Source organism: Cottoperca gobio, chromosome 4, assembly GCF_900634415.1.
Source record: "Cottoperca gobio chromosome 4, fCotGob3.1, whole genome shotgun sequence".
Taxonomy (NCBI): Eukaryota; Metazoa; Chordata; class Actinopteri; order Perciformes; family Bovichtidae; genus Cottoperca; species Cottoperca gobio.
Window position 1 is genome coordinate 19,927,301 of NC_041358.1, and position 24,784 is coordinate 19,952,084.

The following is a 24,784-nucleotide window of genomic DNA, read 5'->3' on the forward strand; positions in this document are numbered from 1 at the left end:
CCTAAACTGTCTGCATGACCAGATACCACTAAAAGTTAATAGAAAAAATGTTTTGGGGAATTTGGGTTCACAATTTCACACTGACCTCTGCCTCTGAATTATTCATATTTGACCAACAATCACAGTTGAACCCATATGATGTAAACTATGGGGTCAGTTTCTTAACAAGTAGCCCAGTCATTTGCATTTTCATTCTTTTTGAACTTTTATTTTATTTATTTATTTTAAATCACAGCCGGAGACAACACCCTTCAGTGACAGACGCAGCTGTCAGAAAGGTCTGTTTCTGGATCGTGTGTTGATCAGTCCCAGGACAGAGAAGGCACTGGCTGCTGCCGTCACCAAACTGATGGCCCCAATGGCCCGTGTAGCCTAAGGAGACAAGGAGGACAAGAGGAAGTGGACTGAGATTACTGTGATCTTCAAGATATAAAAGAACAAGTACTGTGCTTTTGCTGAATATGTTACAAGTGTTTGTAACACACTGAACATAGAAATGAACGACAACAATTTGAGAGGTTTATATAAATGTTTTGAATATTCTTTGTGAAGATAGGAAGTATATTTATACATATATTTTGGGTGGAGTATCATTTTAATACCCACCCTGACTGTATCCATAACTTTAGCTACTCCAAACCTGTGTCTGAATCCAACCAGTCAAGAGAGGCCCTTAAATTGTATTTAGGTGAGTTACTGTTTATCTAGTTTTTCCAAACCTATGGGTAAAAGTCAAATGGATAGAGCCCAATCCAGGTAAAAGAAACAAAGTAAAATACCGTCCCTTTATATTACATAAACTGGCACAGAATCACAAAACTGAAATGTAAACTGGAATCCAGAAAGCAACACAAGCCACTATAAAGTAAATGTTAGATTTATTTTATGGTAAGGTTAAACGTAACGTCTTTTAAATGTCCTGTTTTGTTCTAAAACATTGTACTTCACAAGTAAAACGGTGGCAGTGGAAGTTAGTATTTTGCCCTGATGGTACATGAGACAGAAACAAAATAAACAGTGAGAGACCTGCTCGGACACTCCCTCCCCGTAGCGCAGAAGGGTAACAAAGTGCTCGCAGTTGCTCCCCAGCAGGTCGTAAGACACCTCTTGGCCAATGAGGACTTGCGCTCGCTGAATGATTTCAGAGACGGGCAGGGGTGTGTGGTTGTGGTCGTACTTGTTGTTGACACGGTACGAGTCGTTTCCCACCACCTCCTTCAGCAGCTGCATGCGCACCACTGCCTTCCGGCTGAAGACAGATTTCACACTGGACATGGCGGCTGCCTGGTTCTCATCTGGAGAGGAAGAGGAGAGTTTTTCTTCTGCACAGTATGCACAACAAGTGCATAACAAAAGTGAATATTGTAGGATCTTGGACCTGGAATCTTGCAGGTTTAGGAAACTATAGAAAGACAGACAGTTGATGTGGGGATCCACAACATACAGATCCCAAAGTCATTTTTGATTCTGGCCACAGAAACAAAATCATTGTATCAAATCTGGACTAGTGCTATTGTTAGTTTCAAGTTTTATTTGTCAAATGTAGGTTAACACAGGGGCAATGGCACAATGAAATGTGAAATGTGCCCTCAATTGTCTTAAAGACATCGAGGGTCCTACACAAAGTTGAATTTTCAGAATCTGTAATATTCAGAATATCATAACTACGAATGCTTTTATACTTCAACTTAGATTGTTGCTTATTTAGTCACAAATATTCCACGGTATAGAATAACCAGTGGTCGGCAATAACTACATTAACTCAAGTACTGTACTTAAGTACACTTTTGAGGTACTTGTACTTTACTTGAGTATTTCCATTTCCTGCTACTTTATACTTCTACTCCACTACAGTTCAGAGACAAATATTGTACTTTGTACTCCACTACATTTAGTTGATAACTTAGGTAACTTTGTAGATTCAGGTTCATTAATAATACAAAATATAATCAAATAATGTATCATGTATTAGATAAAACTTTATGGATCCCTTGGTGAAATTCCTGCATTAAAATGTTTTACCAATAGTAAAAGTACTCATTCTGCACGATGGGTAATCGTGCAGAATGAGTATTTTTACTATCGGTAAAACATTTTAATGCAGGAATTTTACTCATAGCAGAGTATTTCTACACTGTGGTATTACTACATTTACTTAAGTAAAAATATCTGAGAACTTCATCCACTTCTAAGAATAAAGCCCACGTTCCCAGGGACTGGTAGAAGAAGTGTCTGGATCATGTTGCATAAGTAGAAGTCACAATACAACAACGTACAAATACTTCCATAAAGTAAAAGTCCTACATTAAAAAAACTACCTTTGTTCTCTAAAGACTATATTTAAGCATCATCCAGTTACAATATGTCAAAACCAACATATGTTGTCTGAGATACTTTTGTTAAACTGATGTCAGCCGGTCACATTCGTCTCGTTTGCTACTGACCAACGGGAGTTAAGTTGATGATGTAACCATCTCCCAGGTACAGAGCCCAGTGCTGATAGGCTGGTCTGAAGATCTCAATGAGGTCACCGGGCTGGGGGTCACCATAGGGGTCAGGAAGGTCAGGGTCATTAGAGGCCATCTGCACACAGAGGGAGAGACACAGTACATATAGATACAGTATATAACTATTTCACATATTAATAACTTCCATGAAAGAAATGCACAGCTTGCAGTGGTCTTTAAATGTGCATGTTATAAAAAACAATTGACACTTTAGAAATATTAAAAGTTAAGAATTCAAATTGTTTCTTGATTGTATTACAATGAAGAAACATCTGATGCAGTATGTTCAAATTTAGGAAAACTAAAGCTGTCAATAGACTCTTGAAATGGCTCATACATATGCGTCCCCTTTCAGAGGTCAGCATGGTCATTTATAATTCATCATTACATATTCGGCCATCATAAAAACACACACTGTTAGATTTCAGGTCACACTAACAGCCTTTCAGTCAACTTACAGTAGCGTTTTGTTGTTGTTTATCCATCCCACATCATGCTTCCACAAATTCTAAAAAGAAAAGAAAATGCAGATAGGAAAAGCAAACAATACAACTACTTTAACCCAATGACAGATCACTGAAGGGGAATCTGAGAACCGAGAAATTATATTTTTGTTATTTTAATGTTCTGACTGAGTTTGTGTTAAGATAAGAGTCAAAAGGCAAAATAAATTCCCAGGGAGAGAGAATGCTAGATAGGATGGTACAATGTAAAGGGCTCCCATACAGACACACACAGACAATACACACACATAAGCTCTTGTGTCACCTGTGCTGCCACAAAAGCATCAACACAATGAGGAAGCTGACAGAAAAATAGTTTGAGCGCAGGTTATTTCACATAGAAGTAACCATCCAAACAAATGTGAATTGCATATCACTTTCACAATTACTAATAGTTTTATTTTAATGTATGAATTGCCGTTGATCACCTGAGATAATAAGACATATTTCAAGATGTTCTGGTAATTCCAAAGAGGGAAGAGTTGAGTTTGTATCAAAATTACACGTGGACAGGATGAAATCTATATCGGCCCAGCAGAGCAATTAGTACATCCATCTCATCATTAATGTATGACGCTGGAGCCACGCTGAGGGGAACAAAGCGTCATATTATTTTACCAAACCGCAACTCTTACACGAAAACATACAGTTAAACTCTGTGTGGAGATTATGTACTTATTTTGTCCTACATTATGCACTAATTCTCTAAACACATCCACTGTCACTATATATAGAAAACATTCTGTAGAAACATAACAAAAAATATAGAAATAAAGTGCTATAGATACCTTTGAAGTCCCTCGTTGTAATGTTACAGCATAGTGATTTTATTGAATTCATGTCAGAGGCTCAAACAGTCAACACAGAGAAAATGCATACAGAATTGAATACTTACTCAAACACCAGCAGCTTTTTCTTCCTCACCATTTTAATTCTCCATCATAAAGCCGCACATAACCATAAAAAATCCAGAAAAGAAAAGAAAAGCAGAAAGAGATTCGATTCCAAGTTTCTAAGTTGATAAAAGGTTGTCAAATATCCCAAAGCCAAACCAGACGCTGGAGGTCCTGGTGGAGGTATTTCAGTGTCCGCTGCTCTGACTGATGACAGTTTGCCACAGTTGCTAAGGTCACACACACACACACGCACACACACACACACACACACACACACACACACACACACACACACACACACACACACACACACACACACACACACAAACACACACACACACTCACACACGCATACACATAGGGAGGTGTTTCCTCCCTGCCATTGTGCCATACACAAGTAGAATAAGAGTTATTGTGGAATTGCAAATGCAACACATGTATGACTGATTTCATTTGAATGCAGTCTGAGCATTACTGTATGAACTATAGCTTCTGACACTATTTTAAATGCTTTTCATGCAGTAAACTTGTCCTCTGTACAGTACTGGAATGTAACTAATAATTTACTAATGTCCTGTACAAATTCAAGATACTTGTACTTAACTTGAGTCTTCCCATTCTATGCTATTTTATATATATATGCTCCTATACATCTCAGAGGAAAATATTGTACTTTTTATTCCACTACATTTATCTGACAGCTTTAGTTAACTTTCCAGATTACAGTTTCTCTTCCCCTTCCTGGCCAGTGAAACACATTTATCTCTAGATGTGTCTATTTCTTATGTTTGTGATAAACTGAAGGAGGAAGTGTTCCCTTATGTGCTGAGAAAATTATCCTATTTCTTAAGCTAAATAATTTAGAGCCCTCTTGGATCAGCTCAAAAAGGCATTGTCACAAAGTGTCACGGTATTATTCCGGCACCAGCAGGAAATGGACGCAAAAGCACGACCCACAGACAAGGTTTAAGTAACAGTCTTTACTTAAAAAAGGCACAAAAAAGGGAACCGTCCAAAAAAAAAAAACAGACAGAACAGAACAACAAAAAATGAACTAACTATATGTCGGTGAAACAAAGCAAGGTATCAAACTCTAGGTATTAGCACTAGGAATATGATTTTATAGAATATGACACATTGCTGTAGATTAAACTACCCAACAGTATAGAAAGGACTTAAAATAAACATCTATAGCAGTAAAATGCAACATGCACATTATTGCAGCAGTAATATTCATCCTAAAACATCATATATAATAATAAAACACTGACAGGGAACATTTTACTACATGATATATACTTTTACTTTAAGTAGGCCTACTTTAAGTACCTTTTGCTAATAATCTTACATACAATTTTTAATGCAGAGATTTTACTTGTAGTGGAATAATGTGGTATTAGTACTTTTACTTCAGTAAAGGATCTTCCACCACTGCCTGTGTATAATAATACAGTATGTACCCTTGGTGTACTTGAGTCTAAGCGACAACACAGTAGATCTCAGGGGTTGGATGCAGTGCTTGCTCGTTGATTGGCTAGCGACTGACAACCTTTCGTCACTTGTCTCCGCCCCCTGTTGTACAGTTCAGTTACAAGCTGCATCAAGCTCCCAACAGTAAAGCTGAACAGAGCAGGAAGTTAGATACTTAAAAAATATATAAAAATACAAATGTAAGGGTAGGAGTATTATGTAAGAAATCATAGTACAATATGTTCGAGGGTTGAATTTATAGAAACAATCATATAGCACACGTTGTAAGTTTAAAAATAATATGTAAATATGATACAATACTACTTTATTGGGAGTAATAGCCTTTGAAAAAAATATTAATTTCACCCCAAACTGTTTGTGACATGATTTATAGACCAGGATTAATTTTAACCAGCGGACTGGTGGCTTCTAAGCCACTGACTGCAATCTGACTGCACATAAATGTAAGGATAAAAACTTCCATCACACTAAACAACATTTCTTATAAAATACCATAATAGATACCCTCTAAAATCAAAACCACGAGCAAGTGTGAATCAGTTGAAGTTAACAACCACAGTTATTCAAAGTATATCAGTCAGCAGGAACTAAACTAAAATCTTATCCAACCACATTGAAATACTTGTCATTGTGGGACAATGTCAAACGCAGCAACTCAGAGCAACTGGGCTTTTATTTTGAAGTTTGTTCCGGAAGTCTTTTTCCTTTTGTCACTATCTTGACACTTATGTCATTACAGGATACAAACAGAAGGTTAGCCTAACTGACAGCAACTCATCTTTCAGAGGAGAAAGGGATTATATGTACTGTCGCCGCGGATTAATATTGTTTATGTTATGAGAAGAGGACACTGGCTGGGTTAGGACTCTGGTAAGGAAATAATACCGCTAGCTAGCTGTACTAATGCTAGTTTACCAACGCGTTGCCGCTTGTCACGTTAGCTAACGTTAGCTTAATCGGTTAGCTTGTTTGCACGCGTCCGCTTGTTTAACATACATTCTTTCAAATATTTATCATAAGTAGTTGAGAAAAGCCAACAATATATAGTCATAGTATGTTATTCTCATATGTCAGGTGTATCAGGTGTTGCACGATGTCACTGCTAACTTATACGATGTCTCCACTAACCGTTGAATAACAAACTACTAACGTTACTACTAGCTAACATACGTTATTTAACCTGCCAGCTTTCATGCAAACAGTCATCTAAAAGTTGAACAGCTGCAATCTTATCATATTCATTAACTACCCAGCTTTATCGAAACAGTCTAATATAATGATCATGCTGTTGATTAACAGTGTTTATCTGAATTTACATAACTGTTTGACCTTTTTGACCCCTCTCTGTGTTTTAGATTGAACACCATGGATTCAGCTCCTCCACTCAGACGGTCAGATTCAGCTCGGGGGGAGTTCTCCCCTCTGAAGCGATTTGTTGTAGCCAAGAAGAAGATAAGCGATGTATTTGAACAACTACTGAACTATGTGAAAGAGACTTCAGATTTTGTAGAAGGTGAGAGGGTCTGCTTATCTGTTTACCATTTGTCAGTCAGCTAGAGTAGATCATATTTATTTTAATGGAAATAAAATACAGTTAACAGGATTACATTACAGTTTTTCTCAGTCGCTTGTGTACATTTCTCAAATCATCCTTAACATTTGCACAACAGTAAGTGTATTTCTCAAAACACTTCGTACAAACATCACCACACAATGGATTGCCGGCAAAAGCCTGTAACTTGCTCAAAATCCTAAATTTATCTCTCAAAAGTAAATATATATATATATCAATGATCAAGTCAGTGCCATCAGTCCTAGTGCCATTGATAGTCACATGCTTAGCCATGTTGTCAATCAAACAGCGTACTGCAGCGGCACTTTTTATGTATGGCATATATATATATATATATATATATATATATATATATATGTATATGTGTGTGTGTGTGTGTGTGTGTGTGTGTATATATATATGTATATGGCAATTTCAACAGTAGGCCTACAAAGTTCAAATGAATGTATGTGGAAATGTATTTCAATTGGACAGGACATGTCACTGTGATATAAAATAGAAACAGACTGATTTACAGTGCAAAGGAAAAAATACAAAATTAGACATGTAAAGATCTGAGCTGATTTAGAGAACAGGTTGGTCATTGTTTAATCTAACGAGAGCAATTCATCAATTCAGGACTCATTTCCAAAAGAAAGTACTAGGAATGTATTTTTAAAATATGCTTGACAGATTATGACAACTGGTTCAACCATTTTGTATGTAATGACTCATGCAATGAATTTATACCTATATATTTTTGGGGGAAAGACTATTCAACAGAGAACCAGTGTAATACATTTTGATCAATATGACATAAGTGTTTGATAATGTAGGAAATGACAGACAACTGTACATAATCATTTCAATAAATGTGCCACAGCATTTTCGATGCGTTCAAAAGAATGAGAAATTGCTTCTATGACAAGTGACCAGGGGACGTGGAGGTTGAACAATTAGTTTTGAGAATTTCATTTCTGGACTGAGAAAAACGGTAGCATCGTTTGTACCATCTGTTAGCGAACTCTCTCTGTCTGAATGGCTAATGAAGTGAGTGTTGTACGTCTGTGTGTTTTGAACAGAAACCTGTGGGAATAAAGCTTTGCAGAACATTGCGAGCGAGGATCAAAAGTTGGAGATTCAGGCTTATGCTGACAAACTTGCTGTCATTAAGGAGGTGCTGGCACGCAGACACATGAAAGTGGCCTTTTTTGGCAGGTAAAACATCCACACACACACCTAGAATATTGTCTTTAATTCTCAAACGGTCCTTTCAATAAAAGTAACTTTTACAGATGTTATTGGTTTGATGTACAAGACTGTGAGTCCTCCCCCGACTTATTGAATTATTTCGTGTTCTTTTAATTTCAGGAGTATCCTTGAAGTGACATTGGTCAGTCACCTCATTCATTTTCTATTGTTAAAGCCCATTCTTCATAATTAAGTTTAAACTGATGTTAATTGAACCATGCAAACTCCCCACGCCTTTAAATCCAAAACACAATAGGGAGGGTGTGTCAGAAACACTGGGAGATTTCCTCCGCTTGATTCGGCATTACATTAAACACTTCCTGTTGCCGGTATAACCAGATTATCTAACCCGTCCGAGCTGCTCATTTGTGTTGCATTAACATTTATGTATTTGTTTTGTTTGTTTTTAGGACGAGTAATGGTAAAAGCACCGTCGTCAACGCCATGCTGAGGGACCGCGTGCTGCCCAGCGGGATCGGCCACACCACGAACTGCTTCCTTAGTGTAGAGGGCACTGATGATGACAAGGCCTACCTCAAGACAGAGGGCTCTGATGAGGAGAAGAGCATCAAGGTCAATGTTATGTTAATAACGGCTTTGTAAGGTTAGGTTTTAATTAGTCTTATATGAACACTGGTCTTTCTCCCATTCATATATTTACACATTTTACTTCTATTGAGAACTACTTTACGCAGTTTTTACACAAAACAGAATCTGGCCATGTTCACTCATCAGACCATCGGTGATGTTGCACTTCCTCACATTTCCTCTGTTGATTGACTGGTTTGGACGTGCAGTCAGAATGGCAGGAATATGGTTGATGAGATTTTTACAGTTGTGGAAGAGTTCTTTCTTAAATGGGTCACACAAGTGGGAACACAAGCTGAAAAGGTTCATTCCTCACCCTAATAACCGAGCAAAGCTTAAATCTTTGTACCGATTTAAATCAAATTAAATTAAGCAGTACTTTATTTTTCTAATTCATGTATTCATAAAATGCCTATTTCAAGTTTGTAATATAGTAATGTAAAGAGTAATTCAAAAATAATGGGATGAAAAATAAATAGCATCCTTACATTTTGCATGTCTTTTTATTTTTACTTGCCAGCTTTAATTTTGGCGTTCAAAAGAATAATGTTGAATAAATGTTTCTATTTTTGCTAATTTTCCAAACCCAACATGCTACCTGGATATTTACGGTAGTGTCTGAAATGAAAGCCAGATGCAGGAAGATTCATCAGATTCATTCTCTCTTAATTCCACTCACAGAACTGAATGAAGTCGACATAGGTTCAACATAATAAGCAGCTTTATCAGTTTTAACCCATGTTCTGTCCTCTCTAGGTGATACTATAGGAATCCTGGTAGCGTAATACATGTTTAATAAAAGCTACATAATAACATTTCACTGTTTCCTTATTGGCTGATACTGTAAATTATACCTTCCTGTTTTAAAAGTCAAACAATTAACTGGATGATGCTACATACATCTTTAACTGTATGGAATCCTTCCTTTCAACGCAACAAACTTTTTATTTTATAAAAGGTCATTAAGGAAAAAGCCTCATGCTCAGATATTCTCCAGGGCTCATCCACACAGCCTGAGATGTCATGAGTCATAGTTATTATAATTAGAGGAAACATGCTATTCTTCAATTCTTAAAATGAACAGATTGATAACACTAATAGCTGCAAAATGCTTTTACATTGAAGAGAAGTTCTAACATTAACAACCATAACTTCAGTCTGTTTACATCTCCTCTGCAGACTGTAAACCAGCTGGCTCACGCACTCCACATGGACGAGAGTCTGGACGCCGGCTGTCTAGTCCGTGTGTTTTGGCCGAAGACCAAGTGTGCGCTGCTACGAGACGACCTGGTGCTCGTAGACAGGTAACAGGATCCATTCATCAGATCTGGAGAGTTTGTAAATATCAAGTTGACAGTTTCCAAGGCATTTACACAAATAAAGACAGTAATGTGCTGAAAGGGACGTGTTACCTCACAAGTTTTGTAGATGTCCATGCATTTGACCTCTTGACCCTCTCCTTCCCACTCCTTTAGCCACGGTACAGATTCACTCACACTTGACAGCTGGATGTGACAATTCTGCCTCTGGGATGCTGATGTCTTGTGCTGGTGGCCAAACTCCGAAATCCACACTTAATGACAACGGTAAAGCCTCTCGAGGGCCTCAGGAAGCTGGGACTGTTTACCGCTACATGTTGGTATTTAGGTTTGGCCCATTGTTTGGCTGCATTCAAGGATTAACTATTAATTCCTGCGGACAACACCTTCGCTTTCATACATAGCTGTAAATTCTGTCACCGTGTTACAGAAGATGTTATCATACCCAGTTTGTGCCTGTTCTCGTGTACACATAAGTGCATGGATAGTTGAACATGACATTACACTTTCTGTGTTCCATCGCTCATAACTGAAGTGTTCCAGTTAAAGTTTAGTGTCTCTAGTGTCCAATCTAGGGTGTAATTTTGTTAGCGCACACATCGCTTTATACAGACGTAAATCATATTTTTCATGGTTTGGGCTGTTTAGAGTAACTTTTAATGCCTTGAACACTCCTTCCAGAACATACATACATGTATACAATTGTTAACATGAAATGTGTACAACTGTAAAGGGAAATCTACTGCTAATCGTTCACACAATATTCTATATGTGGAGAGGATATCTTACCTGTGACAGAGTGGAGTCACTGCAGGCTTTCCTGGCATCCTGCAACATAACAAAAAGCCTAATAAACAACAAATTTGAGATTTTTCTGTCACAAGTAGCTAAGTTTAACACATGCAATTACTTCAGACAAACACACACAAATAATGGAACAAAAAGACGCACCCCAAAAAAGGAGGCAAAAATGACTTCTAATTAAGTGTTTAAACAGTTGTTGCCAATCACAAAAACTGAATATCTCAGTTATTTTTAGAATAATCACACAGCAACCACCGACATTTATAGATCAGTTCCCACAATAAATAAGTTTGAACGAGAATGGAGGTGGCAGATTGACAAGTTATATGTTGAGTGCGTCACAGTCTCATCTGAAACTGTGCGATTAACAGCTTGCAGTGAACAGACAGTGGCACACATGTGATGTACAAACACAAGTACAACACACACACGCACACACACACACACACACACACACACGCACGCAAACATAAACAAACGTGCACACAAAATGTTGCCGTACCCGGATCTGATTGCGTAGTTGCTCGGCTTCCTGCCGCAACTGTTCCAGCTCGCTCATTGTCCTTCTGTGATGCGTTCAGGCTACACTCCGCTCCAAATCTTGACTGGGCTGGGAAAACACAAGTGCCTGCCTGCCTGCACGCACGCACGCACACACACACACACACTCACTCACTCACACACACACACACACTCACACACCCACGTGCTTTACCAGCTGACACCTGCAAGACAGAGACAGAAATACTATGTGTTAAACAGGCAGACGGAGAGTGAAGGATGGAAAGACTTCCATCAGACAAACATCGGCATCCTGTATGGGCTCAGACCAAAAGGAGGGTGTTGCAAAGGGTGGGGCTGGGTGGGGGCCTCGAGGGTGGGCTGGCTCTTCAAACACCCCCAGTCTGGTTCAAAAGGCCATCTGAGCCAGGCTCTGACCTTTCCTGACTCAATCAGCCTTTTGTGTTGTTGCATTGCGCTGTTTGCTCGGCCCGCCCTAAAGAGCCCAGAACGAACGCGTATGTGCGTGTGTATGTAGACTGAGAGCAGATTTGGAAGGTTTATTAGACAATATATACAAATGAGAAAGAACATGTGTACACTTCAGGGTCAATATAGTAAACGGAAATAAGCAGTAAAAAATATTGTCCACTGAAACAAAAACAATAAACGATATCCTTAAGCTAAACTAAAACTAATCTGAAACATTGCCTGGTAAATAAAATTAATAAAAATGAACAAACTCATTTCAGGACACTAAAGTAGCACAAAGATTAAACATTATTGCCATTCCTATACAGTTCTCTGACCATGTATTTTGTATGTATATGTAGCTACATACTTCTGAGACATTATACCTGGCCTTAACAACAACAAACTAAATATACAAAAACTAAACCTTGAACTTTCTGAAATGTTATCTAAATCTATCAAGCGCACAGAAAAAACAAACTAAACTGAAATTCAAAGTCAAAAATAAAATAAAAACTAATTGCAAATTCAAAAACTATTATGGCCTTTGTGTACATATTAATCTGTGTGTGTTCATTATGAGCATTATTTAAATATATATCTAAGTTAGGTATGTCAGATCCATTTGAACATCCATGTTTGTGCGTGCATGTTCGCACGTGTGAGTTGCCTCTTCCTTTACCTTGGGGAGCCTGAATGTGGGTCACATAGCACTTAAGACACTCCTCAGAAATGTTTGGACCGCACCCCCACCCCCCTCTCCTCATTTTCCAGGCTGTTATTTTCCAGTCTGACGTCCAGAAGTCTAACCCTCCGAGATTAAATTTTCAGTTCCATTTTCTATAATTCAACAATTACACAGAGTCCAGCCCTTCCTCTCCACAGGAAGTCATGTTAATATAAAGATGAGGTTGTTTGTGCTTTATCTTCATTTTTGCAGAGGCTTTAAAACCATAGCGGCCCAGTTATTTATTCACCACAAAAGACCCCATAATTTTACAAATAAGTAACTAAGACGATGATTTGATGTCCACGCTGCTACGATTGTCTTTTTAAAAAGATACTGTGCATGTGTGGAAAGCTACTCTTTTAGTTTCTAGGTTCACTTGGTTTGGCCATTGTGCCTCTGCTCTTCTGTACAAGAGATGCCTTGGACTGCTCATCGAGGACTCTTGTCTCAGCCAAGGAGGTCAGTAATGAGGCATCAGGGGCAGCGAGCGTTGCAATGCTTTCAGCTGCCCGAGAGTGACGTCACTCTCTCCTCCGGCTGACGCAACCCCCCTGAAGAGAGGCTCTCAGCGTCAGCTCGTCTGTGATGTGGTGCTGCTCTATGACTGCCATGGATCCATTATACTGTATGCCTCTGAAATCTGCCACGTCACACAGAGCGCCTTGTGGACTACCAAAACACCCGATATGACCTTCTACACTCTGCTAAATATTTTTCAATCAATGTTTTCAGGCTGGGGCTCGTGTTGTGAAAGGCAACGGAGCACACAAGAAAGATGAGGTAGAAAATTACGCAGGCATGATGGAAGAGGACGCTGAAAAACATGATGCGTTTTGGTGCTTTCCAATCAATTTGGATAGAACTGCCAGCTCTGATTTTAGGCATGCCATGGCAGTGGTTTGCAGGAGTGCCTCATGAATGGTCTTGTTCACATGTAGATACTACATTTTAGTCATTTAGAAACCAAAACAGGCCACTCATTCCTGCTGTAGTAATTAACCACATATGAACCACAGCCAACAGAGGCGCACAGATAAATGGTCTCTACAGAAAGACTAGATTTACTAGTTTACCTTCAACAATAATAGTCGTATAGCTCAGTGAGTTCAGTGTCTTTTCTCCAGTTGTGTGACTGGAGTCATGCAGCCAACCCGCCGGGCCAACGCAGGCCCAGAGCATGGCACAGAATCAGGGGCGACAAAGACCGAGCTGTGTGTTGGAGCTGCCTATTGTTTAGTAGGAGGCTGCCAGCTACAGTAGTTAGTGTTGCTTGTCACCACCGGAGTTGGGTCTCTGAGACCGGCCATGGGAGGCTATAACCGCTACAGCCCTATGACACCTACCTACCACCCAACATGTTCAGCCTCATGCTGGAGGTCTGAGCAGCCAGCAGGAAACTACTGTGTGTGAACTGGGACCAAACAGCTGCCATCTGCATTAAACTGAGTAGATGCAGGCAGAAAAGGAGGCAGTAATTTTGAATGAAGCCTCAATATTTGATGACATCACCCTAAAAAAAATGTAAGCACTGTTGTGGTTTTAAAATATAATTTATGTTGCGTTCAGATTGCTGCTAGACCACCCTGTTAATACAGGTGTGTGCCTCCATTTATGTGTGGTAAGAAGATCAGCAAACTGTTTTGTGACCACTTTGAAAATGATGTTTTTTGATGGCTAAACGCCAACAAATATAGATTGAAGTTAAAAATGTCCTTAGATAAAAGATTGAATATTAATTTAGAATTCATGTTACATCTATACTTTAATATCTGATGCTAAACAGCTTTATACATTTTAATCCAGGTTAACAAAGACTGTAAAAATGATTCCATCATGCTGGCATGCAACCTTTCACTTTCATTTTTATACTCCTGAGGAGAAAGAGAGACAGATCTCCTGAACTTCTCCATAGTAAGTTCATTGTCAGTCACAAGTCAATAGTCTCTGGTTACAATAATGAAGCTTGGCCACAATATATTTGTTACAGGAGACACTGTCGCTTCAGTGTGTGCCTCTGCTGACTCAGTGATAGTTCATGAGGAGCAGGAAACATACATCAGACAGTAAAAGGCTTCAAGTTCAGAGGGGTTTCATTTTGTCAAAACTGGAAAAATATTCACGTCAGATCATAGCGCTCATCAGCATATTTTGTTTTTATTTAAAAATTTTTCAATGAGACCTTCTGCTCCTTCTGGGTCACATACAGTAGAAATTCAGTCACATCAGCCTCAATCATGAACAAATACTGTTGAACAGAGCAGCAGGAGGTGCAGGCAGCGTAGCTGCACCCAGAGTCACAGGGGCCTAACAACATGAAATGGTCAGGAAGTTAAGGAATTAACATTATGCGCAGCCAGGTCTAATCAAATTACTGCACAATGGTTCACTTTGAGCACTTAATACCATTGTTTACAGTAAGGTTTTAATATTTATCATTATCAAAACATCCCATTCTGTTATAGAATATTATTGACTCAAGTACTCTTATTCCCCATGCAAAATTGCATTCATGGGAATTTCCCAATACAACAAACAGAACATTTACAAAATGTGTATTAACCACTTTCTGTACATATTCAGACATTTCGCTCCCCTACTTGAATATTTAACCAGTTTAGACCAAGTTTGTTTGTAATAAATGTATGATCTCAAGTCAAACCATTAGAGCATTTTTCTTTTTCTTGAACTAAAATCAGCTTCTATAGAGAGTACCTCATCAACTTCATGTATTTTTAATTCATATATACACAGCTGGAGGATACTGTATATGCTATAATATTTTGTTTAACATCTTACAAAAAACCTGATCTCACCCTCACAGTTTCTATCTAAGAGGCAATTTCAGGGGCCACAAGCGTCTGTACTGATCAGCAGGAAACTCATTACGGCTCGGTATTTAAAAGTAAAAACTGAATGCGGAAGGCAGCTCCACCAGGTGTAAACTTGTTCAAGTATAACCAATGACTATTCCAAACATCCGGAGAATGGAGGAAATACCTGGTGAGATTCCAGTTAGGTGAGAAGTCACAAGTCTTCCTTCTCATCAGCTGACACATTTATAATATACACTTTCTGTGTTACGAGTTATGAGAAAAAAAAGTTTAATTTTGCTTGTTATCACCTAAACATAAGTTAAAGGAACATGGTGAATAATTGTGTTATGGGTGTAAGACCTGCTTTGATCACATGTTTCACCCCACCTACACCAGACAGTTACAGAATTACACATAATGTAGTCACACATCAGTCCTTATCAAATCTACCATTAAATAGAAACTGGTTTCGTCTAAACAGGCCCTAAGTGACATCCATATTCAGAAGTGAATCATGACCCCTTTACGTGAAAGTTTGCGATTTCCTACTTATTTTGCTGCTACAACAGGTTAGTTTCTCTGAGGTTTGGTAACATACAGCTGTACAAACAGGAATATGTAGAGCTTGAAGATGTAGTACATTAGGCCTGGGAGGTATGGTCGAAATCAGTATCATAAGGTCAATAAGGGCTCCACAATAAATCATTTGTTTTATTGTCTTTGTGATGTCAACTTGCACGATAAACACATTGCCTAAGACTGCAACATTTTACTCAGAGATTTCTTTGAGTTATTTAAGATTTTTAATAAAAGAATGTTTGACAAAATGTCCTTTTTTTTGTTAATTCAACAAGCAGTTGGTTGTATTTTAGCAGTGTACTGCACTTAATGTGTTTATTTATCACAAAGAACATTGTTATCACGATATTCAACAGCACTATCGCACATTTCATAGATTACTGTAAAATGTCTTCAGTGTTTCATTTCCTGGCTGGCTGGCTCCAATCCTTTCATTATCAATTAATCTGATGATGATGATTTAATTGACTACTTATATAGTCTATAAAACAACAGAAAAATAGTGAAATATGTCCATCACAATTTTACAGAATCCAAAGTGATGTGATGTCTTTTTTTGCCCATATATTCAATTTACAATACAAGACTGAGAAATGTGACAATTTCTCACTATTGAGAGGCTGAAACCAGAGAGTTGTTGGCAAATTTAGTTAGATAATTTACAATAAACAGATTATAAAAAGAATTATAAATTAACTGTTGATCAATGAATACATTAATCGGTTCAGCTTTACCTGGCTTTAAGGTATGAAATTACAGTTAAATGACAAATAATTTATTTGACTATTCTAAATGAATGGTGAAGGTTATCTGCTTGCCCTATTTTATTTATACTTAACATGATATACGTTTGTCATTCACCATACTATCTACATTTTAGCTTTATTAAAAATAGACCATTATGTGAGAGCACCATGCCAAATCTAGTAAAAACCTGTAGGCATGTACTAACCAGCCCCAAATAAGCTTCAGATTAATAACATGGTTAAAAACTGTAACTTCATACTGTATATCATATATCAACAACAACCCACTGTCCTGGTGTATTATATGTCAACAGCCAAGACCGGAAAGCATCAGTTACATCATATAGAAACACATAGACTGTGGGTTAAATGTAAATGTATGACCATCTTTACGAATGTATCTGAGTGGAGATACATTACTGTTACAAGCAACAAATTGTACGAGCCTCGCGCCCCGTCACGCTACCAGTTGCCGCTCGGGTGAAGGCGGACTGGCATGTATATTTAATGGAAAAGAGAAGGGGGGGAAAAACTACGCAAGGGTGTCGTGCAACCACAAATGAGAAGGCTGATGTATGAAATGGGCTCAGGCGAATATGTGCCCACCAGTGAAAGGTTTTGCCTCTATAGTTCCGCGTGAGAGCCGTTTGACAGCCTGTACAAAAGGCCGCGTTTGGATAGCAGTGAATTTTCAGCTTTGCTTAGTTAGAGGGAAAAAAACAGCATTGAGGCAGGCTGGGAACAGTTATGTCAAGAGCTACACTGTCGGTCACACCACCGACAATATTTCAAACTCACGGGCATTTTTTTACATTGCACTTTCAATATAAAACTAAAACCGCCGTGAGCAAAGCAGGAAATAGCCTAAAAGCCTCCAAAATATCAAGACAAGACTACACGTCCTTACCTGAAACAGGCTTTTCTTGGCTCTGTCCGTCCTTCCAATCCGAGTCACACAGATCCGTTTTCACACGACAACCATGGTCCCAGCTGTGAGAGAAATCGCAAGTGCAGACGTGTTAATTTTAAAACAATTTAATCGGTTTAAAGGGGCAGAAGCGAGCGCGACTCTGGTCGGATTAGACTAAAAATTTTCACCAAGCAAGCTAATCACCACACCCATGAAAGTGGGAACATGGCAACAGCCTACGCTGAGGGGTGCGCAGTGGTGAATACATCGATTTACATTTTCTAACCAAATTAACACGTTATAATACACCACTCCTTTGTTAAATCACTTTATAATAAAGTCAGTACTCAAAAGCAATCGTTAATAAGATGTATTTTTAGCTTGAGAAAATGTCTGAAATGGGTTGTGTAACCTACGTGTGGAATGGTACCGTCCGTCAGCCCCCTCAACAAAAAGGAACCGAATGGGATACAGGAAACAAATTGTATACCCATAAAGCCTTTAGTAGTAGTAGTGTTTAAAATGGACTTCACCTCAGGTTTGCAAAGACCCGTTTTTGTCAAAAACTTCACTCTTTGTCTGGTCAAATACCAATACACTGAATAAACCAGGAGTTTAAGTATTAAAGCTGGAGGTGAGGAGAGTACAGTATTTTTTGTTTACTCTCTGAATGTAATCTATTACCAATTTTGACTTTACGTTGTTAACGTTATTGTAAAGTTACATGTTTTCAATTTTTTTAGGTTTATTTTGCATAATAAAGCACCCCATAAGTACAAAATACTAAAGTCAACCTACAGTATATGTACGGGAATAGACATTAAATCTAAGGTGATAATATTGCAGCTATTCAAATATAACTGCCAAATGAAAAGCCTATTTGACACTATAATTAGCTAAATCTAAGGCTGCATCTAGCTATAGGCCTATGCTTTAGAGGTAAAACTATTTGTCAAGAAAGAAAATTAATCGGCAAAAATGTTGACAATTGATCATTTATTAAACAAAAATGCCAAACAGTGTCTGGTTCTAGCTTCTCAAATATGAGGACTTTCCCGCTTTTCTCTGTTTTATGTAAGTAAAAATTGATTATCTTTGAGTTATTTTCATTCTATAAACCAAACAATTAAACAGAATAAAATATTGTTAGTGGCCATGAAATGAAAAAAATATAGAGCTACAAAAATGAGTCAATACACATAATCGATCAATACACAGTTAAACAGAAACTATTTTGATAATCATGAATCTTTTATAATTTTTTATATATAATTCACTGGTTCCAGCTTTTCAGATGTAAATATGTTCTGCTTTTCTTTGTCTTCTATGACAGTAAATAGAATATCTTTGGGTTTGAGACAAAACATTTGAAGATGTTACCATGGGCTCTGGGAGCTTGTGATGGGCATTTTATAAACCAGATATTTTCAGTTAATTAATAAAATAATAAATTACTAATTAGTTGCAGGCATGACACGCTTTTAATAAATAATCTTATTGTAACAGGTGACAGGAAGACAAATAGATTTAGTACAGAAGTAGTTTCTTCTGTTGATACAATATTGAAACATTTACAGTATAGCCAGTAACTACAATACAGAACAGGGGAGATAAATCATACTACTTCAATTTTTTTTTTTTGTGGCTGTAAGGTTTGGCTTGTGCTGGGAGACAGCTGTGCCAAGTCTCACCCTGGCACACCATGGTTGGCCTGCAGTTGGCTCATTGAAAAAGATCCCTCTCCATTAGGACAGGATGAATTTTTAATGGGGCCAATGAAAGGGAGCAGTGGGATAGGCTTTTCCATATCTCTGCACGAGCCACAATCAATGGAGGGAAGATGAAAGTTGCCCAGCCCTTGGTTTCCTTTCGGAGTGGCATGGGGTCAGATTAAGTCTAATTGAATTCACACACACAGCAGTAGTTTAGGTGTGTCACACCAATTTCCCCCTAAACACATTATGAGGATTAGGATTAGCAGAAACATATGTTGTGGTTGGTTTGCCATTAGTGCAGCCTGGAAAGTGGTAGTTATTCAAAACATTATTAAATACAGCAATGTACAGTATGTATTACTCGTGTGTTTCTGTAGTAGCTTACAAATCATAACCTATATCAGAGACAAAATAGTCCTTACATCCTCACAATAATAATGACATCTGAACGGTTATAAATGTACAGAGTGATGAACGATGATACACAAACAGGTTTTTGCCTTACTTGTTTTAAATATGACATAATTTTGGGTCAGCCCAAGCTGTCTGTTGTGTCACATGGATACTTAAAAGTAGATACAAAAAATCATGCAACTACAATTTAACTCTAGTCATACACTAGATAGTAAGTTCGTTTCAGTAAACAGTCAATTCATTACTGTAATATATTTTTGCCTTTTTGGACCACAGATTGATTTAAAAGGAAATTAAAAAAACTACATAAGAAGGAGTCACCTCCTCTGCTCTCTGCCTAGTGAGCGGAAATACTGAATTCATTAGCCAGCTGAGAATCAGAGTCAAGGTGTCCAAAAGCACATCCTTGGCCAATCGGGTCCCTTGGCCCATTGCTTGGCAACCAAAGAGAGGGAGGGAGCATGTTGACACTGTAAAAATAGCACATCAATAGCCTGGTGTCTGAAAAAATAAAAGAAAGACACACATGTTGGTGAGGCTATAAATAGCCTCCTAGAGCCAGGAACAGTTATCGTGTACAGTATCTGAACTGTATTGTTGTGTACGAATGAGACATTTTTGCATTGATGCAAATTCAGTATGGGTTGGGTAGTAAAGTACGGTAACAGTCAGGCAGCTAAATGAAATCATTTGAATGTGAGGGAGGTTTGAGGGTTTTAGTGTCCCTTCTTTGCATAGATACAAAATGGCAATGCTCTGCAATAATACATTACATTTATTATAATATAATATCAATAATGTGCATGGACAAGTTTGCATGCCAGAGGGGATTTAGGGTTTAATGGTTTACATGAGCAACTTAGATGATATATGATCTTTATATATTATCTCATAATTACATCCACAGATAGTTCAGAGACATAACGACGAGCTGGGTGTTTTATCTAGTCTTTACATATTATGTCATCACTACAATCTCACATTGTTAAAATGCGTCGTAAACATGTTTTCTTTGTGTAATGGAAGATTAGAGCAAAACGTGGCCAAAAATAGACCTATCATGTCCAATACAGTTTCACAGGACTACTCAAAAATGAGCCCAATACGTGGGTGATCAAATCAAGTGGAGATAATAGGACGTCAATCTGAAGCAGATTCTCAATGTCTATTTTTATCTGCACGTTCCCATTTTTTGCCCACATGTGGCGACGATCCCCAACGACCCTCATGTTATACTTCCACTGTATCAAAGGCAATTAAAAGGTGTAGCAACAGTAGAACCTTAAAAGGCTTTATCAGGGCCGTCTTATCCACCAGACATCTCCCGGGGAGGCTGTCCGTTGCCAGGGTAACCCTCACAAATGGCAACTGACGTCAAGAAGGTAGGAGAAATACCAGGGAGAGCCAGAGATGCTATGCATAATGGATTATTGAAAAAAGGGCCCTCTTGAAGAGTGCAAAGTGACTTAAAATATGCGTGCCTCGCTGGGCTCGCCACCATTCTCTCTCTCTCTCTCTCTCTCTCTCTGATGAGGAAAATAGATGTTGACAGTTTCAGGGTTTTACTTGCTGACTGGCACAGCTTGGGCTTGACTGGCCCAATTGAAATGATCCATATCGAGTCAAACGTTGCCGGTGAATTATCACTTTAAAAAACAAGATTGGATAATTTGAATGACATTTGTAAATATAAGTGCTATTGTGCTATTGGCTAGAGTGTGTGTGTGTGTGTGTGTGTGTGTGTGTGTGTGTGTGTGTGTGTGTGTGTGCTGCTGTGTCACATTGCAGATGTTATGCTGTGAAGTCTCCAAAAGACAAAACCTTACTCTACTGTAATATTGTACTTAAAGGATCTTTTATGGCTAGCTGCACTGCATCTAAACTAAAGAAAGCGAGATCTGGCACATCAGCTATTACCATCCCCAGCAGATCCTTTGTTGGTCACATAACAAGGATCCACAGTGACATTCACGTGTAGCTTCTCAGAAGAGATCACTTCAGATCATGTGTAAGTCCAGAGCATAACTACCCGCAGTTTACTCTGTCCCTGTGTCAGGTTCTTGTCTAATCTTAGTGCGGTTGTTGGCCCATGAGAGACTGTCACAGCGGCAGCTTGGTGAAGAGCCGTCAATGTGTCTGTGATAATGCCTCTCATGTTGTGTTGGAGTCACACTACCGGGACACCGATTGTGGAAACAGGCTTGCTGATGGCAAAGGCCAAGCACTGTTGCTAACCAAATGAATACAGCAGAACAGAAGTATGTACACGCAGTAAAGAATTATGGTGTCCATTTTGGGGAGGTGGGACATGTGAACAGAATTAGTTACAATATCACAGCAAGACTTTAATATATATATGCTGGCCCATTAAGTGTTCATATCATGTGATTATAAACCTCAAATTCCTCTTTGTCTCACTTAGAGAATAGAATAAAATAGATTATTGTCTTCAGCTCATGCAAATACAATCAGCACAAAAATAACAGAACACATGTGTTAACATTCAATCATCAGAGGTCAGAATGTTTTGAGTGAGCGGAGAGTAAAGAATATCCTGTGCTGCTTTCATAAATAAGATTTTTTTTTTATGACATACATGTTATAAATGATATTAACGTGCATATATAAAATGTTGAAAAGGTGAATGCAATATCTAATATTTAAAAGACTATCCTGTGACTGAAAGGCAACATCATAAATGTTTCATGTCAATCTGTATTATAATTTGTTCTAAATAAAAGCATCCGTTACATGTGTAAAATGTACACGAAAGAGTCAATTTACAGCAGAATAAGTAGGGCCGGGAGCATATAGCTTTTTGTTTCAAGGAGAAGCTGCAGAGGAAATGTGCAAAGAGAAGAAGTGAGAGTGTTTCAGTCCAGGGGAATCCCAGACACTTCTGTAAATCAGGGGTGCAACAAGCAACATAAAGCAAGACCTAACATGCTCTAAGTTTCCAAAGAAGTGAATCACACAATTCATGTATGGGAAAAATTATTTTAGGAAGTGGGGAACAACCCTGATGTGATAATAGCGCACTACAGGTTCAGAACATGAGATAAGGTATTACCTCCTAGTTGCCTAAAGAAGCAAGCACAACCCTTGATGAGAGATAGACTTGACGAGCTCTCAACCAACATACCACATTCACCAGTGTTTCCTCTGTTCCTGTAGTTCTGCAGTGGTGGCTTAACTGTTAGCTTGGGCTCCACACCCATTTTTAACAGAAATGATTTCAGAGCTTCTTTTGAGTCTTAGTTAGAATACAAATATTATTCTAAACTGTAGGAATGTACTTCTTTGTGCTTTACATGGACATTTTACCAATATATAGTTATTTTTATTTCAGATTTACTGTGGCAGTGAATCACAGATAAATTAATCCAGAGAACAATGTGTGCATTCATTTACACCACAAACTATAACATTTGGCAAATAATTCAAGCTTTTTACCTTTTTCCAGTGCAGATGAGTAGCAGAGGGAGTGGGCGTTTTCTGCATACGTCCTAAATGGCATGGATTATGAGTCGTACAGAGCACTGTCGTTTCAGTTCTTCCTTTCAGCTGTGAGTGTCGATGCTGCTGGGAGGAGCAGTAAATGCAGCGAGAGAGAGAGAGAGAGAGAGAGAGAGAGAGAGAGAGAGAGAGAGAGAGCGAGAGAGAGAGAGAGAGAGAGAGAGAGAGAGCTGGAGTATGAGGTAGAGAGCTGAGTGGGAGGGTGAGCATATGGGGGGCATGAAGGATGGGAGATGGAGTAGTATTTCTATTAAAGGGACAGGGTTTATTTCTTCAATACTATACTGACAGACATTGCGAAATAAGTTACTGAAATCCTCGATTATTTAGGGAAAACATGTCGTAACACTGAGTTCCAGGATGTGTTCATTACTCCCAAGAATGAGATCAAAAACATCTACAGTGCATAATGACAGTACTGTACATAGAAATGCTTTTAGGTATAATTTATAATTATGATGATATTGAGGAAGATGAAGTGATTTGGGGGTTAAAGGGGAGCCTATCTATGGAAGTGAATGAAAGAGGGTGGCACTTTTGCCAGATAATTAGACAAGTGCATCTTATATAAAGCATGATAGATGTATGAATGTCCTTTAAAATGAGAATCAGAAACAATAGTCCTTTTTCACTGAAGACATTTCGACATGTCACAGTAGTAAAAACACAGGTGTAAATAATAAAATTAATCATGGCTGTATTCCACTGAGCTGCTTCAGTTTCAGGGCTATTGTGCATGATGGCTCGTTAATGTTATTAGTAACACTTGTGCTTTTCCTTCTGACATTAAAAAGATGTCATATGATTTGTAGGTAATGTACAATGGACACCTCTTAAGTACAACTCCCATTGCCAATCCATTTTGGAATAATTTCAGTTACGTTGAACAATGCTCTAAAAAAAATATCCAATGAATGCCAGTAATAAACGGCCTCGCACCGCTCCAAACAATACTTGTGATGTCCAGTGCGTCAAATGTGCTTTTTTTTGTGTCTTCTCCTAATGCTCCCTGTTGTGTATTTATATATATACTATTGTCTTCTGAACTTTATTATGTGTACAAGACTTATAGTCATACTAAATAAATAATATGTTGCCTTAAAATGAGGTGATCTTAAGGACTGGACAGTGTATTCACAATTAAATATTTGGTTTTAGGATGACAAGAGGATTTCAAATGTAATTGGAAATATATGAGGTTTAATGTTTCCCCTCACACTTTGTCTGACATAAAATCTAAATCAGACATTAATAATGTCCTTTTTCATCTGCCATCATCAGTGTTTTTTGAAGCACAATGTGACTCTTTCTCATAGGGTGCTCTAGATGCAGAGTATTAATGCTGCAAAGGAGATGCCATCGGCCAGTGTTTTAATATCTTCCCCCTATTAAGCTTGAAATGTTGATGAAAAGGTTTTAAGCAGTCAGTGTTAAAATGCTATTTGCACTTCAATGATTGAATCTACACATGAATGAGG

General features: G+C 38.2%; 2 protein-coding genes and 1 long non-coding RNA gene across 3 annotated transcripts; 1 reads left to right on the forward strand and 2 right to left on the reverse strand.

The window, feature by feature from the left end:
- Nucleotides 1–243: 243 nt before the first annotated feature.
- Nucleotides 244–4,089, reverse strand: plaat1 (phospholipase A and acyltransferase 1). The gene is made up of 5 exons (XM_029430142.1): nt 3,906–4,089; nt 2,966–3,015; nt 2,445–2,583; nt 1,027–1,295; nt 244–372 (listed from the first exon to the last, which is right to left on the reverse strand). Exons 2-5 carry the CDS (start codon nt 2,990–2,992, stop codon nt 271–273), a joined length of 537 nt encoding a protein of 178 aa, XP_029286002.1. The 5' UTR covers nt 2,993–3,015; nt 3,906–4,089; the 3' UTR covers nt 244–270.
- A 1,985-nt stretch (nt 4,090–6,074) lies between these two features.
- Nucleotides 6,075–10,303, forward strand: LOC115006971 (mitofusin-1-like). Its single transcript, XM_029429603.1, has 6 exons — nt 6,075–6,267; nt 6,753–6,910; nt 8,032–8,167; nt 8,611–8,773; nt 9,968–10,092; nt 10,264–10,303. The coding sequence occupies exons 2-6, from the start codon at nt 6,763–6,765 to the stop codon at nt 10,301–10,303; spliced, it is 612 nt and encodes a 203-aa protein (XP_029285463.1). The 5' UTR covers nt 6,075–6,267; nt 6,753–6,762.
- Nucleotides 10,304–10,870: 567 nt separating this feature from the next.
- Nucleotides 10,871–17,902, reverse strand: LOC115007344 (uncharacterized). The gene is made up of 3 exons (XR_003832173.1): nt 17,659–17,902; nt 11,414–11,636; nt 10,871–10,935 (listed from the first exon to the last, which is right to left on the reverse strand). It is a non-coding gene; the product is annotated as an uncharacterized LOC115007344 (long non-coding RNA).
- Between the last annotated feature and the right edge of the window lie 6,882 nt (nt 17,903–24,784).

Bases quoted from the DNA above. Each gene is read 5' to 3' on its own strand.
- plaat1 (XM_029430142.1), bottom strand. From the start codon at position 2,992: ATGGATAAACAACAACAAAACGCTACT. The intron at 2,584-2,965 runs GTAAGTTGACTG...CTCTGTGTGCAG, and splicing joins AACAACAACAAAACGCTACT to ATGGCCTCTAATGACCCTGA. The intron at 1,296-2,444 runs GTCAGTAGCAAA...CTTCCTCTCCAG, and splicing joins CATCAACTTAACTCCCGTTG to ATGAGAACCAGGCAGCCGCC.
- LOC115006971 (XM_029429603.1), top strand. From the start codon at position 6,763: ATGGATTCAGCTCCTCCACTCAGACGGTCAGATTCAGCTCGGGGGGAG. The intron at 8,168-8,610 runs GTAAAACATCCA...GTTTGTTTTTAG, and splicing joins AAAGTGGCCTTTTTTGGCAG to GACGAGTAATGGTAAAAGCA. The intron at 8,774-9,967 runs GTCAATGTTATG...TCTCCTCTGCAG, and splicing joins ATGAGGAGAAGAGCATCAAG to ACTGTAAACCAGCTGGCTCA.